This window comes from Elgaria multicarinata, chromosome 3 (genome assembly GCF_023053635.1).
Source record: "Elgaria multicarinata webbii isolate HBS135686 ecotype San Diego chromosome 3, rElgMul1.1.pri, whole genome shotgun sequence".
NCBI lineage: Eukaryota > Metazoa > Chordata > Lepidosauria > Squamata > Anguidae > Elgaria > Elgaria multicarinata.
In genome coordinates this window covers 44940124-44955782 of record NC_086173.1, presented here as the reverse complement: position 1 = coordinate 44955782, position 15659 = coordinate 44940124, and the positions used below count along the sequence as shown (strand labels likewise).

At 43.5% G+C, this 15659-nt stretch overlaps 1 protein-coding gene across 1 annotated transcript in view; it reads right to left on the bottom strand.

The window, feature by feature from the left end:
- The window catches only part of DNAI2 (dynein axonemal intermediate chain 2), a 31449-nt gene that overhangs the window by 14450 nt on the left and 1340 nt on the right, over window positions 1–15659 (bottom strand). The window contains exons 2-7 of the mRNA XM_063123185.1: window positions 14463–14624; window positions 13794–13915; window positions 12193–12335; window positions 11183–11296; window positions 7547–7686; window positions 4990–5112 (exon numbers count right to left, since the gene is read on the bottom strand). Coding sequence (XP_062979255.1) covers window positions 4990–5112; window positions 7547–7686; window positions 11183–11296; window positions 12193–12335; window positions 13794–13915; window positions 14463–14624 — 804 coding nt within the window. The remainder of the gene's footprint in view (window positions 1–4989; window positions 5113–7546; window positions 7687–11182; window positions 11297–12192; window positions 12336–13793; window positions 13916–14462; window positions 14625–15659) is intronic.

Genomic DNA, 15659 nt, shown 5'->3' with positions numbered 1-15659 from the left:
TAAAGGAGAATTATTTTAAAATTCTATGGAGGTGGTACCTAACCCCGGTTAGATTGAATAAGATAAGTGATCAACATTCAGCAAATTGTTGGAGAGGTTGTGGGGAAAAAGGAACGTATTTACATATGTGGTGGCAATGCAAATATGTACAAAGATTATGGAAGATGGTGTTCTCAGAAATTGAAGAAATAGTGGGAATGAAAATAGAACAAACACCAAAAATAGCATTGCTGTCACTATTTGAAGATATAAAGTGTGGAAAAGGAACTATAGAGCTGATATCGAATTTGTTGGTTGCAGCACGACTGATGGTAGCTAGGAACTGGAAGATCCAAGGGGAATACTCTATTGAGGAATGGTATAAAGAAGTCTGGGACATAGCCATTAATGATAAACTGACATGTAATATTAAGTGGAGAAAAGGCGTAACTAAAATAAAGGAGTTCGAAGGAATTTGGAAACAGTTCCTAGTGTTTGTGTTTACTAAGGGAAGTGGGAAACCACCAGCAGAAGAAACGATTAGATTTTGGACTCAAGAATGATCCCGAGGTGGGGGGTGCACTTTTATGTTAAGAACGAAGATGTTGTAGTATGATAAGGTATATGTAATAGTTTTTGATATTTGTACTCAACAATCATTCAATATGTATGCAGCAGATATTTGATGTTTTTTTTTCTTATTGTGTTTTGTTTCAGTTATATTTTGGTAATGTTTATCTATGTTTATATAGTGTTGAAAATGAATAAAAATTTAATAATAATAAAAAAAAGAACATAAGAAAATCTATGCTGGATCAGTTTCCACAGTGGTCAACCAGTTGCTTATGGGAAGTCCACAAGCGGGGCAAGAGTGCAATAAACCCCTTCTGCTCACGTTCCCTAACAAACGGTACTGGAGGTAATATTTAGCCAACATGACTAGTAGCCATTTGATAGCCTGATCCTCCATGCGTTTGTCTAATCCGCTTTTTAAGCCATCCAGGTTGGTGGTCATCACTACATCTTTTTTTTAATTCATTATTATTATTATTATTATTATTATTATTTAACAACACATAATAAATCATACACATACATAACATTCCTCTTATTTCTTAGCTATACGTTCTACTTCTTAACTCACTTACATTAATAAGTGCCCCCCACCCTTGGGATCTTATTCTAGTTTCCAAAATTGCATTGAGTCTTCTACTACATCTTGTCATAGCAAATTCCGTAGCCCGATTATTTATTTATTTATTTATTATTAATTTATATAGGACCATCAATGTACATGGTGCTGTACATATTTTCCCTTGTCAGTCCTGCATCTCCCACCATTCAGCTTCATTGGATGACTCCAAGTTCTAGTGTTGTAAGAGAGGGAGGAAAAACTTTTCCCTATAGACTTTCTCCACACTGTGCATACTTTTATACACTTCTAGCAACAATTTCCCCCCTTATTCTGTTTTTTTTTTTTAAGCTAGAAAGGCCCAAACCTTTAAAGCTTTCCTCCTTGGGGAATTAGTCCATTCAACCTTCCTCAAGCCAGGACTGGAAATGATGGAACATGCATTATTTAACCTGTCAACTAGAAGCCAACAGTTCCCAGTACAATGGATTCCTAGAACTCTTGAAGGGTCCTTGTGCCTTAAAAAGGTGAAGACCTTTTTATTTTCCCAGGCATTTTAGTCTTTTAGCTCTGTTGTTTTAAATTTGCATTGTATTTTAAATCTCTGCATTGCTGCTAGGTTTCATTGTGGTTTGTACTTTTATATTGTAGTTTGAAGCTTTTATATTTTATATTGTATTTTATGATGCCTTCTGTGGTTTTTATTGTTGAGAACCACCTAAAGAGCTTCAGCTATTGAGTGGTATAGAAATGTAGTAAATAAGCAAATTGGTCCCCAGAACTCTTTAGTGGTGCCTGAAGCAATTCTTTGCCTTCTTCATTTTTTCTCTTTCTTCCTGACTTGGGCTTTAGATACCTAATTATCTCCATGTCATGCCAGGTCTGAAGCTGCAAAATACTGCTGAATCCTGGATTTCTATATGTGTGATTTATTGCATGCTTGTGATTGATCACTTATGGACGTTAGCAGGCCCCTTTACACAATGTTGTCAACCTCCAGGACACCTCAAGCGTCCGTCCCCCCCTTATCCTGCTTTCAAAAAATCAGAGATAATGCAAAAAGGGACGTTATTCCGATCTATTGGCTGTGTGAAATACTGGCGTAGTGCTATAATGACAGGCTGTAAACCAGTGGTTCCCAAACTTTTTCAGGTAACCGCCCCCTTGGTTCCACAAACTCATGCCCAGTGCCCCCTACCCTATAAAAATCATTATTCAGAATAGCGGTTTTCAATGAACCACTAAGGAAGATAATAACAATAATATTCAAAACATTAACAATTAATTGAATATTTATTCAAAATCCAATTACATTTTTTAGTTTATTCAATTAAACATAATTGATGAACTTGACCCAGTGATATCATCTTTTCAAAGTCTAGTAGTCATTTAGCAAGAATATTTGATATCACATTTAGTAACTAGGATAGAGTACCTCACTATTCTGTAAATTCTTAATGCGATGGATGGGCTTGATGGTGATACCAGTTCCCCAATGCTTGGTTTAAAGTCACTTAACATGAGTCCTAAATCACCACGTTTAGTAATCTGGAGTCGATTTCTTTGCTTGGAGAGAAGTAGGCAGACCTCATTAAAACCACATTCCACCAAATATGATGTTGGAAATGCAACCAGGAGCTTCTGAACCACTCTCCATAGTGCAGGGTAGCGATCAGAATTTCCTTCTGTAACCAAAACACCTGGTACGGATAAGACCACCTCGAGCGCCCCCTTGCCGCCCCCTTGCCTCTTAACACCCCCCTATGCAATCCCACACACCCAGGGGGCAGTACCACCCACTTTGGGAACCACTGCTGTACTCTTAAACATACAGAAACATATCAAACTTGCCAAGGAAGGATTTTCCTCGATTCAAATCACGTGTCCACCGTGTAAAGAAGAGCCTCGTAATCTCACAAAGAAAACGAAAGCAGAAACCCAGGTAAGGCTGAGGGTTTTTTGCCTAATGTAGAGAACATCTAAATCTTAAGCCAGGGTCTTAGTTTCAGACCTTGATGATACAAACGGTAGGACAAGGGTGATCCCTCCTTTTTCCCATCCCCAGCACGTAAGACCACAAATCTCTAGCAGGGGAATAATATTTTCCCAGTGGCAAAGAGAATCTTGTATTCTTCAGGCTCTATGAACTTGTTTCCTTTTCAAATCTTTCAAGTGAGGCTCATATAGCAGGATGTGTGTGTGTGCGTGCATGTGGTGAACTTATCAATTCAGCCTCCCCGCTGGCTCCCAGAAAACCTGCAGTCTTAGTGATTAGGGGCTTGCTTGGCCATGTAACAAAGAGATAAAGATGATTATCAAGATTCAGTCCCTACTGGCTGAAGAGATTAGGTCCCTTACAAGCTGCAACTGATTCCCACCCCCTCCAATCAAAGGAGCAGCAACCATTTTAGAACTAGGAGATTTAACACAGTGTTAGAAAGTATGTTCTCCCCAATATGGAGGCGAGCAGCACATTGCTATTTAGAGTTTCATGATCCCACTATAAATGGTTCAATTTACAAGACGTAGCTACCTGTCATTCTTGCCCTGGTATGACAACAAAGGGAAGGAAGGTAAGTGGTTTTATGACAGGAAGTTATGCTTTAAGGGATTCCAAGGGCTTAAGTTACAGGGGATTGGAAGAATCTGAAACCTGTTTGTAACTCAATGAAGTCTGGGTGTACCACAGTGGGAGATGAATTCTCTGCTAAACTCAGTGGTGTTCAGCTGAATTTGAGTGACAGTGTCTTGTGTTCCATTTATGATAAAGAACTTCAGGTAGCTGCTACGATAAGGTTCTGTGAAACAGATACCTTGCCAATGTTTTTTGGATGCATACTTTCATTGTGAAAGAGGAGGACAATGACTTTGTGATACAGACTGTTCAGTGTGGTAGGTTTCTTCAGTACTTCTGATCTCCCCCAATATATACTGAAGGCTGAAGGCTCAGGAATCTGACCTGGTCTCAGGTGGTACTTTAAAATGATACTCCAACATGAGTATTGACACTCAGGTCAGAAAGAGACATGGATTTGTGTGAAATATGGAAGAGGTCTTGAATATAAAATCTGTTAATCTACGAATATCTCTGGGCTTCTCTAAATGAGCTATTTATAGTATGCTCATTTCTGGCCACTCACACAAGTTTCAAGGTCAATTAAATGACACTGTAAATGAAAAGGACGCCTCCTGTGGTTCCCCCCACTTATTCCGTTTTAAAATAGATCAGAGAAAAGCTGGAATAAACCTTTAATGGGACAAAATCAGCAGCATGTAAAGCTAGCACTGAGCCATGAAGTTACTGAGGAAGGACTTTAATCGGAGGGAGAAGAGGGTAAAATTCCTCCCGGCAACAAAGGCAGGTAGATCTGATCCCCCATGTGTCTACTCAGAAGTAAGTCTCATTGCGTTCAGTGGGGCTTACTCCCAAGTAACTGTGACGAAGGTTGTAAAATTACAGCACAATCTTATTGAGAAGTCCTGGCTTTTCTGGGGGCTGCGACGAAACCGATGAAAACAAGACTGCCCCCCTCCTTTGCACACATGCCAGAGAGGGATGTGCCCTTTCAATTCAACCGTGTCTGACATTTAAAGGAGCCACAGGAAGCAGCAGGATCTTCTACCTTGTCGCTCCTCTCCACCCATGTAATCCAACTCATACCAATCATGCCAAAAAGCCAGGAAGACCAAAAGCTCTGGGTAAACAATGGGATTTCCCTTAATGTAGAGAACTTTCTATTGCCATTTCATTCTTAAGCATTATCCTCAGTTTATATATCCTTTTCCCTTTATGATTAAAAGAAAAAGGATACAGCACCCAAAGCCTAACAGGTAGGACAAAAAGTTCACACTTAACATAAAATTCGGAGTACACTCACCATGGTTGGCTCAAACTCCAGTGCAATGGCTCCTAAAGCATTTTCCAAGATCCCTTTTCTGCTGATGTCCATTACCAGTGTCTCGGTGGGCTCAGATAGCTTACGAATGTCCCACCACAAGACCTGGCAAAGAGAAATATATATTAATATTGATGGATTTTTTCCCACCCCATGTTACGGGTGGCTTCAGAAAATCAGTTTACAATTCCTCAAGATGGTGATAATCTTATCACATGGAAGGTATCTGCTACCCTAAGAGCAACCTCATTCTCCATGTGCCAGTCCTTATGCAACCAAAGTATCTGCAGGTTTGGGGATTTGCAGAAGTACCAAAAAGCTTTAGAACAAAAAGTGAAAGTGGAGAGAGAGGTGGAGAAATAGGACCCAAAACAGCCCAATGGGGATTGCATGTATCCAGTGACCATAGAATGCTTTGTGTCTCTTGGGAGAGGAGTAGAAAGGAAAAAGGGTGTAGGGGGAATAGAATAGAATATCCTGGAAAAGGACATGGCTGGTTAGCTCCTTGAAGAGAAGCAATCTGCACTTGTTGCTTTTAAGAGATGAAAACAGCTAACCCTGTAATGACAGCTTCAAATGTACATGTGATCATATTAACTGGAACCATCATGTGGATAGCGTGGCCATCTAATTCGAGAACCAGTGTGGTGTAGTGGCTAAAGTGTTGGACGGGGAGTTGGGAGATGCGGGTTCTATCCCCACTTGGCCATGGAAGCTCACTGGGTGACTCTGAGCCAGTCACAGACTCTCAGCCCAACCTACCTCACAGGTTTGTTGTTGTGAGGATAAAAGGAGCAGAGGATGATGATTATATACACCACCTTGGGTTCCTTTGAGGAAAAAAGGCGGGATTTAAATGCTATTATTATTATTATTATTATTATTATTAATAATAATAATAATAATAATAATAATAATAATAATAATAATAAATCTACCCTATCAGGAACTACAAGATTCTAATCTAAACTCAGAGAACCTAATCTTTGAGAACTATTCTAGTTCCTATAGCGTGGCATTAAAGAGCCTTTCATGCACATTCCATCTTCTGGGTCCTGGTATGCCCGTTTCCCCACTAATGTTTCCAAAGGAAACAGAGAGTGAACATGTTCAGTTGAACTGACTGCACATTGTTCCTGAGCAAGGCATGTATAATCTCTCTAAGCATTCTTGTTTCCTGGCCTTCTCTAAACGCCAGCTTCTTCCCCAATCCATGTCCTTGGCTTTCTGCCCTGCTCCTTGTCACCTTGTCACTGATCTGTAGTGCCCGCAGTGACATGATAATCATGTAGTTGAATCCTCTGCAATGCCCAAAATGTTTCTATCAGTTTTCTCCAAACATTTCAGATTATAGTGTGCCATGGAAACGGAGAACAAGAGTGCGCAAAGGTGCCCGAGGGACAAAGTACACATAAAAAAGAAATCCTGATGGCTTAAGAAAGCAAGTGGTGCTGAGCGCTAAAAAGGAAAGAGAAACTCACAGCCATTCAAAGACGATCCCCCACCAATCTCAAGCATGGTCCTCTGTTTGAAAAGGAATGCCAAAATGAAACTGACATCCACACAGCCTGCCCCAGATAAAATTGAATCAGCCTTATAGCACAAGCCTTCCCAGCTAAATACTATTCATTCCTGTCCATCATCTGCAGTGGTTCATAAAGGCAGATCACTGCCCCCTCCAAATGAAATTTAAAAAACCTTTATGGGATAAGAACCTTCCTGACCATAGTTGGAAGTGGTTGAATTAAACCTTTGCCTACAATATATTTTCCTAGAACGTCCAACTTTGTTTAAAGCTCTCACAACTATTGTTCAAAGTCTATCAGAGACTTTTATGTCTTTGATGGTTAGAAACAACCCTAGCAGCTCCTCTGCCATCCCTCCCCTCCCCTGGACAATGTGTAACCTCTCGGCATTTACCAATCCATGTTACTCTTTCAGTATAGCATTGAATTCTGCTACAGCTCTCCCAGTTCAGACCTGCCTGTGAGTCTGGATTGTTCCATGGCTGAGTGGGGATTCTGAATAGGAATCAGCAGATTCACTATCTAGGATACAGGCACCAAATTCCAGGGGTGGGCAGAAAGTAGTTCTCCAGATATTTTGGACTTTAACTCCCACTATTTCTAACGATTGGCCATGCTGGCAGGGGCTTCTGGGAGTTGAAGCCCCAAATATTTAGAGATCTACCTTCTGCCCACCCCTGCCTTATTCAACTCCGTTGCTTAGCAGTCCGTCATTTGAACCAAGCAAGAGTACAGCATCAATAACAGAACCAAGCCACAGCACCATAAGTTGTCTCCAAATGCTCCAGAGAAGAGTGGGAGAAACTATGGCCTTCCAGATGTTGTTGAACCACAACTTCCATCATCCAGAATCACTGGCTGTGCTGGCTGGGGATGATTGGAATTGGAGTCTAACAAGATCTGGAGGGCCACAGGTTCCCCAACCCTGCTTCAGAGATTTGGTGTAGCCATTGTGCCACTTTTCCTACATGAAGGGGGTTCGTCATTATTGGTGATCCTGCTCTGGTCTTCACCTGTCCATCAGTGGAGCCAGAGAAGCAATCGGTTCCTGTTTTGGACTGCAGCCAGATCGCATTGTAGACAGGATCCCGGTGACTAAGCTCGACTGTGGTCAATTCCACCGGCAGCCCTCCTTTCCGGGTGTCCCAGTAAGCTGAGGGACAGAGAAAGACAGTCGGAAAACATTACCAATGGTTTTCCAGCTTCCTCTTTCCCCCTCTTCCTTTTAGTGGCAGGTTCCTTGCAAGATGCTCAGGACCACCTTCCCCACTATTTCCTGTCCCTCTTCCCTATTAAAGCTGCCATTGCTCCTCGCCTTCCTCTGTGTTTCAAAAACAAGGTTAACAGAAGTGTATTTCATTTTGGCTGGTACATTACTCAAGATCCTAACTTGTGTAATTCGGTGTATGTCCTGCTCCTCAGTTATGAACACATAGAAAAACCAGTCCAAAAAGCTAATCTCATAATGTTCCGGCCCAAAGTCCATCCTCAAAGATGTTGCAGTGAATCCCTTGTATTCTGAATGCATCTTTAAGATTCAGAAGTATCCAGTGGCACCATTTTTAAAATCAAAGGACAGAATTGCGGAGTGTGTGGCCAGCCCACGCAGCCTTGCAAGACTCCTCAGCATGTCGTGGGAGTTGGCTGAATCCCACCCATGGTCAGATCTAAGTGAACCAGGCTGTGGGAATCCCTCCCAAGAGAAGTCACCTTCTCTCCCTCTCTGATGTCCTTCTGCTGGTAGGCCAAGACAGCTTTATCCAAGAAGGCCTTTGGCCTGTAAGAGGGTCTGTTGGATTAGTGTTGTTTTTATTTTTTTATTCTGTAATTGTTATGTTTTTATTGCATTTTACTGTATTGTTTTATTGTTTTAATCAGTTTTAATTATTTCTGAAAGCTGCCTTAAGTGCCATTTTTTGGTAGAAAGGCGGTGCACAAATCAAGTCAGAAAATAAACTAATCGTCCCCTTTTCTGGTGCAGCTAATTCACATGCCATAATTCTATCGGTGGTGGTGTTTTCAGGAGACAGGATGGGTGTTCCAAAGATCAGGTAGAGGTGATGAACACAAATATTCTGCCCCTCAACTGAAAGGAATGGAGTCATTTACCCCACATGGCAATGATGGAGGTGTTTATTATTTGGGTTTATCAGTTGCCTTTCTACAGGGAAAAAAGAAACCAGGTGTGGACTGCGGCAGAAGCAGAAATTCGGCCCGTGTCTCCAGTGTGTGCTTTAGCCCCCCCATCCATATCAAAACTGGTCCCTGATCAAGGATGTCTATTAAAGAAGTGTGCCTCCCTTTTTTAAGCAAGCAGATGGGCTGGGTTTCTGCAAATGCAGCAGGGACTTGCTTTTGCTGTCTGTGTCTCAGTTATAATTAAGCAATTGGAAGCGACAGAATGCATTTCATGGGGCCATTACGCCATGCCTGGGGAGGCCTGTGAAGGACAAAGTGAAATCAGCTCTGTCTTCCATCACCTACGGAGTGCCTGATAACGTCCCTGTAACATATACCCTGTCATAATGGATTGCTGCTGAAAATGGCAACTGAAACATAAAAGGGAGTGTAATTAAATCAAAGGGCACGGGAGAATGAAAAAGGAATAGAATCATAAATGGACCTGGCAAACCGGGACCGCATGGATCGCTTAAAACGATGGCACATTCTTGTTAATTAAATGGAGGGCAATTATGAATAATGGGGCCATGTGCTTCACAGAAGCAGCTCTGTTTCGTACATAGATCCCTCTCTGAACAGGATCCTCAGAGCAGCCTTACAGCAGCTACAAATGTGACCTATTCATTCATACTGCACCTCAGTAAAGCCAGCCAAAAGGCAGCTTGTGGTTTGCAGAAGAGGAAATCATCCTATTAGATAAGGGTTGATATTAGCACCGAATGGTAAGACTAATTGCTGTGGGGAAGCAGGAGACCCTCAGCGTTGTTGTTGTTGTTGTTATTATTGTTGTTGTTGTTGTTATTATTATTATTATTGCATTTGTATACTGCCCCATAGCTGAAGCTCTCTGGGCGGTTTACATTGGATAAAAACACTTTAAAACAATATACAAAATTTTTAAATCACAAAACATACAATTTAAAACCACAAAAACATACAGAAATGAACCCAGGCTAATTACATATTCCTAAATGCCTGGGAGAAGAGAAAAGTCTTGACCTGGCACTGAAAAGATAACAATGTTGGCGCCAGGTGGGCCTCGTCAGGGAGATTGTTCCACAATTGGGGGGCCACCACAGAAAAGGCCCTCTCTCTTGTTGCCATCCTCTGAGCTTCCCTCAGAGTAGGCACGTGGAGGAGAACCTTGGATGTTGAGTGCAATGTACGGGTAGGTTCATGTTGGGAGAGGTGTTCCATCAGGTATTGTGGTCCCAAGCTGTGTAAGGCTTTATAGGTTAAAACCAGCACCTTGAATCAGGCTTGGAAACATACAGGCAGACAATGCAAGCGGGCCAGAGTGGGTCTTATACGTTTGAACCTTCTGGTCCCTGTTATCACTCTGGCCGCTGAATTTTGCACAATCTGCAGCTTCTGAACAGTCTTCAAAGGCAGCCCCATGTAGAGTGCATTGCAGTAATCTAACTTGGAGTTTACCAGTTGGTGTAGACAACTGAAGCTAGGTTATCCCTGTCCAGATAGGGGCGTAGCTGGGCCACCAAATGAAGCTGGTAGAAGGCACTCCGTGCCACTAAGGCCACCTGAGCTTCAAGTGATAGAGATGGTTCTAGGAGAACCCCCAAGCTATGAACCTGCTCCTTCAGGAGGAGTGCAACCCCATCCAGAGCAGGTTGAACACCCTCCATCCGGTCAGCAGAACCACCCACTAACACAGCATCTCAGTCTTGTCTGGATTGAGCTTCAGTTTATTAGCCCTCATCCAGTCCATCTGTGAGATATTCAGGAACATGAGGAATGATTAGAGTGAGTCAGCACAATGGTCATCTCACCCAGTTTCCTGCTTCCAGCAGTAGTAGTCCCTATCCAAAAGAGAAACACGAGCGCATGGGAGAGAAGTGTGTGTGCAGCCAGAGCTTGGCTCGCTGTTTTCTTTGGAGCAATTCCTACAGCTGCTGTTCACGTTTTGAAAATGTTAGCCCACCTCTTTGGCAGCAGGAACTGCTGTGAAGAAAGCAGGTTCAATGAGCATGAGAAATCACTGTGGGCTGCAATTCTTACAGCCCCCCCCCCCCTTTCCCAAAAACGAGGTGTGTCTTTAGATTGTGAAAATGAAGCATTTGAAACCTCAGCCATGGATTTTCTTTGTTCTCAGAACAACTAAAAGGTCATTGACTAAACCCGGACACTGGGGAACACAACATCCAATTTATTTTAGGTTTTGGCTTTAATTGCTTACACTTGGCTGGATTAACAAAGAAAGCACTCGTGTGCAGTTGGAAAGCTGCCAGTGTTTTTAAAAGCTGGAGCCAGTGCAATAATGAAACATGATAAACATTATTTGGAAGTGCATGCTACGGTCCGCTAGCCATCTTCCTCTATTTCCTTTTCTGCACCCCAGTAATGGAAGCTGGTTTAGTGAGGTTTACAGGTAGTGCCTCTAGGAGAAGGATTCAAGGTACGTATTCAGTGCCATTATTTTTGCTCTGTATGTGTTACCTCTTTCCCCTTACCAATCTGTCCATTGTAGCATCCTCCAACCAGGATATGTGAGTCTTTGGGGTTGTACTCTAAGCAGACTAGAGGTGAGGAAGGCCGGATAACCAGTTCTGGTTTGTTGGGAATTTCTAAGAAGGGGAAAAAAAGATTGATATAGCGTACATGGTATAGTCCTCTCCAGACTTCCAAATGCTAATGTGAGTGATGGAAGATATATCTGTTTTACTTACTCCTCTCTTTCTATCAAGCTTCTCTCTCTCTCTCTCTCTCTCTCTCTCTCTCTCTCTCTCTCTCTCTCTCTCTCTCTCTCTCTCTCTCTCACACACACACACACACACACACACACACACACACAGAGCTACCATTAGCAACTATTCCTGCTCTTGAGTATGCTTGAACTGTGGGCAAGTTTACCAGGAAAGAGCAGGTGCAACGAGGGGAGGAACAGCAGAATGGGAGGTAGAACTATGAATGAGACTTCCTGAGGAGCTGCAATCAAATCAGCCTTGTAAATAAGCCCACAAAAGGGACTTAGCCTGCAAAAGCTTTTATTAAGTGGGGCTAATAGCCTGCATTTCCATGCTGGCCACAGAGAAGCAGCCAGTCTGGAAAATGCAGGCTATTTGCCTCTCAGCAGGCCAGTTAGAAAATTGTCTTCTACCAAGGGGACTGGCAGAGGAGAGATGGGCCCACCCACACACCCCTCTGCCATCCTGCTACGTTTCCATTTCTGCTGCATTTCCTCTGAGGTTAACATGGAAACCAAGGGGGCAGGTGGAGGAGGGACAGAATGATCCTTCCTCCTCTCACTCACTCTTGGTCACTTATGGCTACCAGGCGAGTGGCCAAATTCAAGGCTGCCTCGGAGACTTGGCAAAATCAGAGCCAGAGAAACTTCCTGCTTCCTCCACAGTGTGTAGGATGTTCCCTGTAGACCCCAGTCCAGAGACAGATCAGCTAGCACTCCAGCCTCATCTAGGAAAAACAACATGGAAGCCACCCTCCAAGCCATTTCTCCACTTACCAAGATCCCATATGTAGGAGTCGTAGCTCATGTCTTTGGAACTCCGCTGGAATTCGAGGCTTGCATAAGAGACCGCCAGTTTCCGGCTTCTGTCAGGGTGCCAGGAGAGATGGGTGGCTGTCCTTTTGATTGGGTTTGGGTCCCTTTTGGACAAAGCAGAAGACAAGGACATGGATGGGCTGCCAGGATGTAGGCCACCCCTGGAGAACCGCTTTCAACTCGAGGGCCAAATTCCATTTCAGAGAAGCTTTCGGGGGGGGGGCACACTGAAGTGGTGGGCGGGGTCAAACGCAAAAGGGGCGGGCCCAGAAATACCAGCCTATTACAGCTGAAAGCTCCTACTGCCAGTAACTGAGCATTAGGAGAAGCATTTGAACCTTTCAGAATGGAGAAAAAACTGTGCAAAAGCCAGGAAACCAGCACATAATCAGTGGCTGGGGAAAGGGGAAGGGGGAATCCCGGCAGGGAGCCACATTGGACCCCAGGAGAGCCAGATTTGGCCCCTGGGCATCAGCTTCTGCACCCCTGATGTAGCCTTTAATTAACTCTAGAGGTATTAGGCCCCAAGTGAGTTGGAGCTTATCCAGATAATGAATGTCTGTATGTCCCAAACCCAGTACACAGTATCATTGATAACCCTCTGGTCTCCATTCCAAGACAGTAGCGTGATGTAACAGATATCCTAAGCCCCGTGCAGCTTTTCTCCTGCAACTCCCTCCTCATGGCTGGTTTACTTCATGATGTGGCAAATAGAGATCTGAGAGGTGGATGGTGGAGGTGGGTGGGAGGGAGGCAGTTCTATATTTGGGGCAAATGGGCAATGACCCCCTGCCTGTCCCCCACTCACTTGTGGCAGAGAGATCACACACACACACACACACACAACTAGGTACATTTGCTCCACCACTTCCAAGTGCCAGATGGGGTCTTCTGCTGTACTCCTCCGGCAATCACAGTAGAATATTGACCATCTGCCCTGTCCTCTGTACCACCAGCCCCAATGGGCATCGGCCATCACTGGAAGTGGGCAGGCAGTTGGTAAGGTTTTAGGGAGGAGGGTTAATGACCCGGTCCTCTACCAGCCACTTTTGCCCCACCCCCCACCACAGCTGCTTTGCAGCTGTTTGCTGGCAACAAGGCTTTCCTTGTAATGTTCATCCCAAGCTCCTTAGAATATGTCCATCCAGGAAAGCTAACTGAAAATAGCCAGGAATGTGGTCATAGGACTTGCTTTCAGGGGACTATCAGTGGGTGAGAATTGGAAGCATTGGCCCTGTTCAGAAGACACCTTAAACCACGGCTTTAACGACAGTGAATAAAGCTTCACCGTGGTTAAAGCTGTGGTTTAAGGTGACTTGTGAACAGGGCCCTTGTGATTTATACAGGGGGAAAAAAGGGGGTGCCAACCTAGAAAAAGCAATCCCAGTCTTCAAATGCAAACTATCCAAATAATTTAGGATGATCACTGTAACTTAGAATGGGTGGTACAACAACATTTGCTCCTTTGTCCACAAATCCTGTAGCCAGCTATAACAGCCATTCTAGCAAGATGATCTCAGACACAAATCCCAAAAGAAGAGGCTTTTGGCTGCCAAAGTTACCTGAAGACGTTGATTGTTTTTGCTGATGGAGGCTCATCTGTAACTCCTGCCGTCTCCTCTTCCTCAAAGTACTCTTCGTAGATATTGATGGCATTATTCTGTTTGATGCAGTGATCCATCAGCTACAAAATAAGCCATGGAATCAATCAATGGACAGCCGGAGACTAAACTTTTGGATGTTATAGGGGCCAGAGGGCGAGGAGAGATTCAAAACAGGAATGCAGTCCGTCAAGTTTCGATATAGGACGGGGAATCTCTTTCAGGCTAAAAGTATGTTTTGGAGAAACTGATTGGGCTGAATGGCAATGGTGGGTGGGACTGAAGGCAAAGGGGAGGGGCTGAAGGCAAAAGGGGCGGGGTCAAAAATGCAAGGAAGTCCAATACATTTTAGCTTAATGCTCTTGCTGCTAGGAACTAAGCCTTAGGAGAGGCATTTCAACTGATTACAATAGGAAATGGTAGAAATGCCTCTCTTAAGGGGTGAAAAATTGCACAAAAACCAGGAAACCACCAAGCAATTGGGGGTTGGGGGGAATCGGTGAGGACATCCAGGGAATCCCAGAGGACCAGGCTGGGACCCCGAGAGGACTGGATTTGGCTCTCAACTCTGAAATTCCCCACTCCCAAGAGAGGCAGATGTACAAATAGGGTGAAACCAAAGGAACTTACACTGCCGAGCTGCGTAATGACGTTGATATAGTTCTCATCCTTCTCAACTTTCTTCCGGAAGCGAATGGTCTGTTCCATTTCCAGTGGGTTGACATCTTTAGGCCAGCCACCTTCCATGTGGTTAATGCCCCGCGTTTCCATTTCAAACCTTTCTGTGTTAACCTGATACAAAGGAAAACGACAACTGCCTTCCATTTAAAAACACATACACATCTCCGCTTCGGCCTCAGATACATAATCACTGTTTACACCAGTCATAGCACCTTTCAATCCTTCCCATTTACATGATCAACGAATGAGAACACCACTGATGGTGGCATCTGGTCTTGCACGTGTTCTTTATAGAAAAAGTTTAATGGAGTGAGAACAAACATTGGAGTTCTCCATCTCCTCTGCTGTTGATGAACATGCTGTCATTCAACACTTTCTGCTAGAAGAACCAATATAAACGTGGCCCTGCCTTACATGGCCTGTTTCATAGGAGACCCCTGTGATGATAATGCAATTGCTCCTGCCAAGAGACCCAAGGGAAGTCTCCATTGCTTAAGGTTTATATCAGGGCTAGGTACACACTTGACCTGGATCTACTAGTAGATCAGCAAGGATTTCTGACTCCCAATGGTTTAATAACAGCATCAGCAAAATTACTCCTCTCCCACCCAAAATTATACTGCTGAAAGAAAGAAAGCTTGGGGTAACCAGGAGTGGACTTTTCTGTAGAATGACTGGGAGCTCTCTTCAGTTCTGGTTCTCAAAACAGATTCTTGGGCTAAGAACACTTTAATTCTAAGGGTATGGTTTTTGCACTAGGTTCTGGCTGGTAGATCTTCAGGTTCTAGTAATTCCTGCAAGCCAGAAGTCTGCTCACCCCTGGTCTACAGAAGTAAGACTAGATCTTTTTTCTAGATTATTTTAGTTCACCCAATCCTAGGCTTGAAGCATGAATAACTTATATATTTTGCAAAATACAGACTCAGGGTGTTTCCAGGTGAGACTGTAGTGTGCAATCACTCTGCCTCATTCATGGAACTTTATAGGTCTTCCAGACATCATTGTCTTCCATTTGTAACTCTCGTGTTTCCCCACTGTTTCTTCCATCTTTTCTCCTACTACAACAAAATCATCAAGGAGGAAAAGACAGAATGTCTTTTTATTGGCAGCACTACGAATCCTCTGTTTGAGAGATCCCTCAGTTAT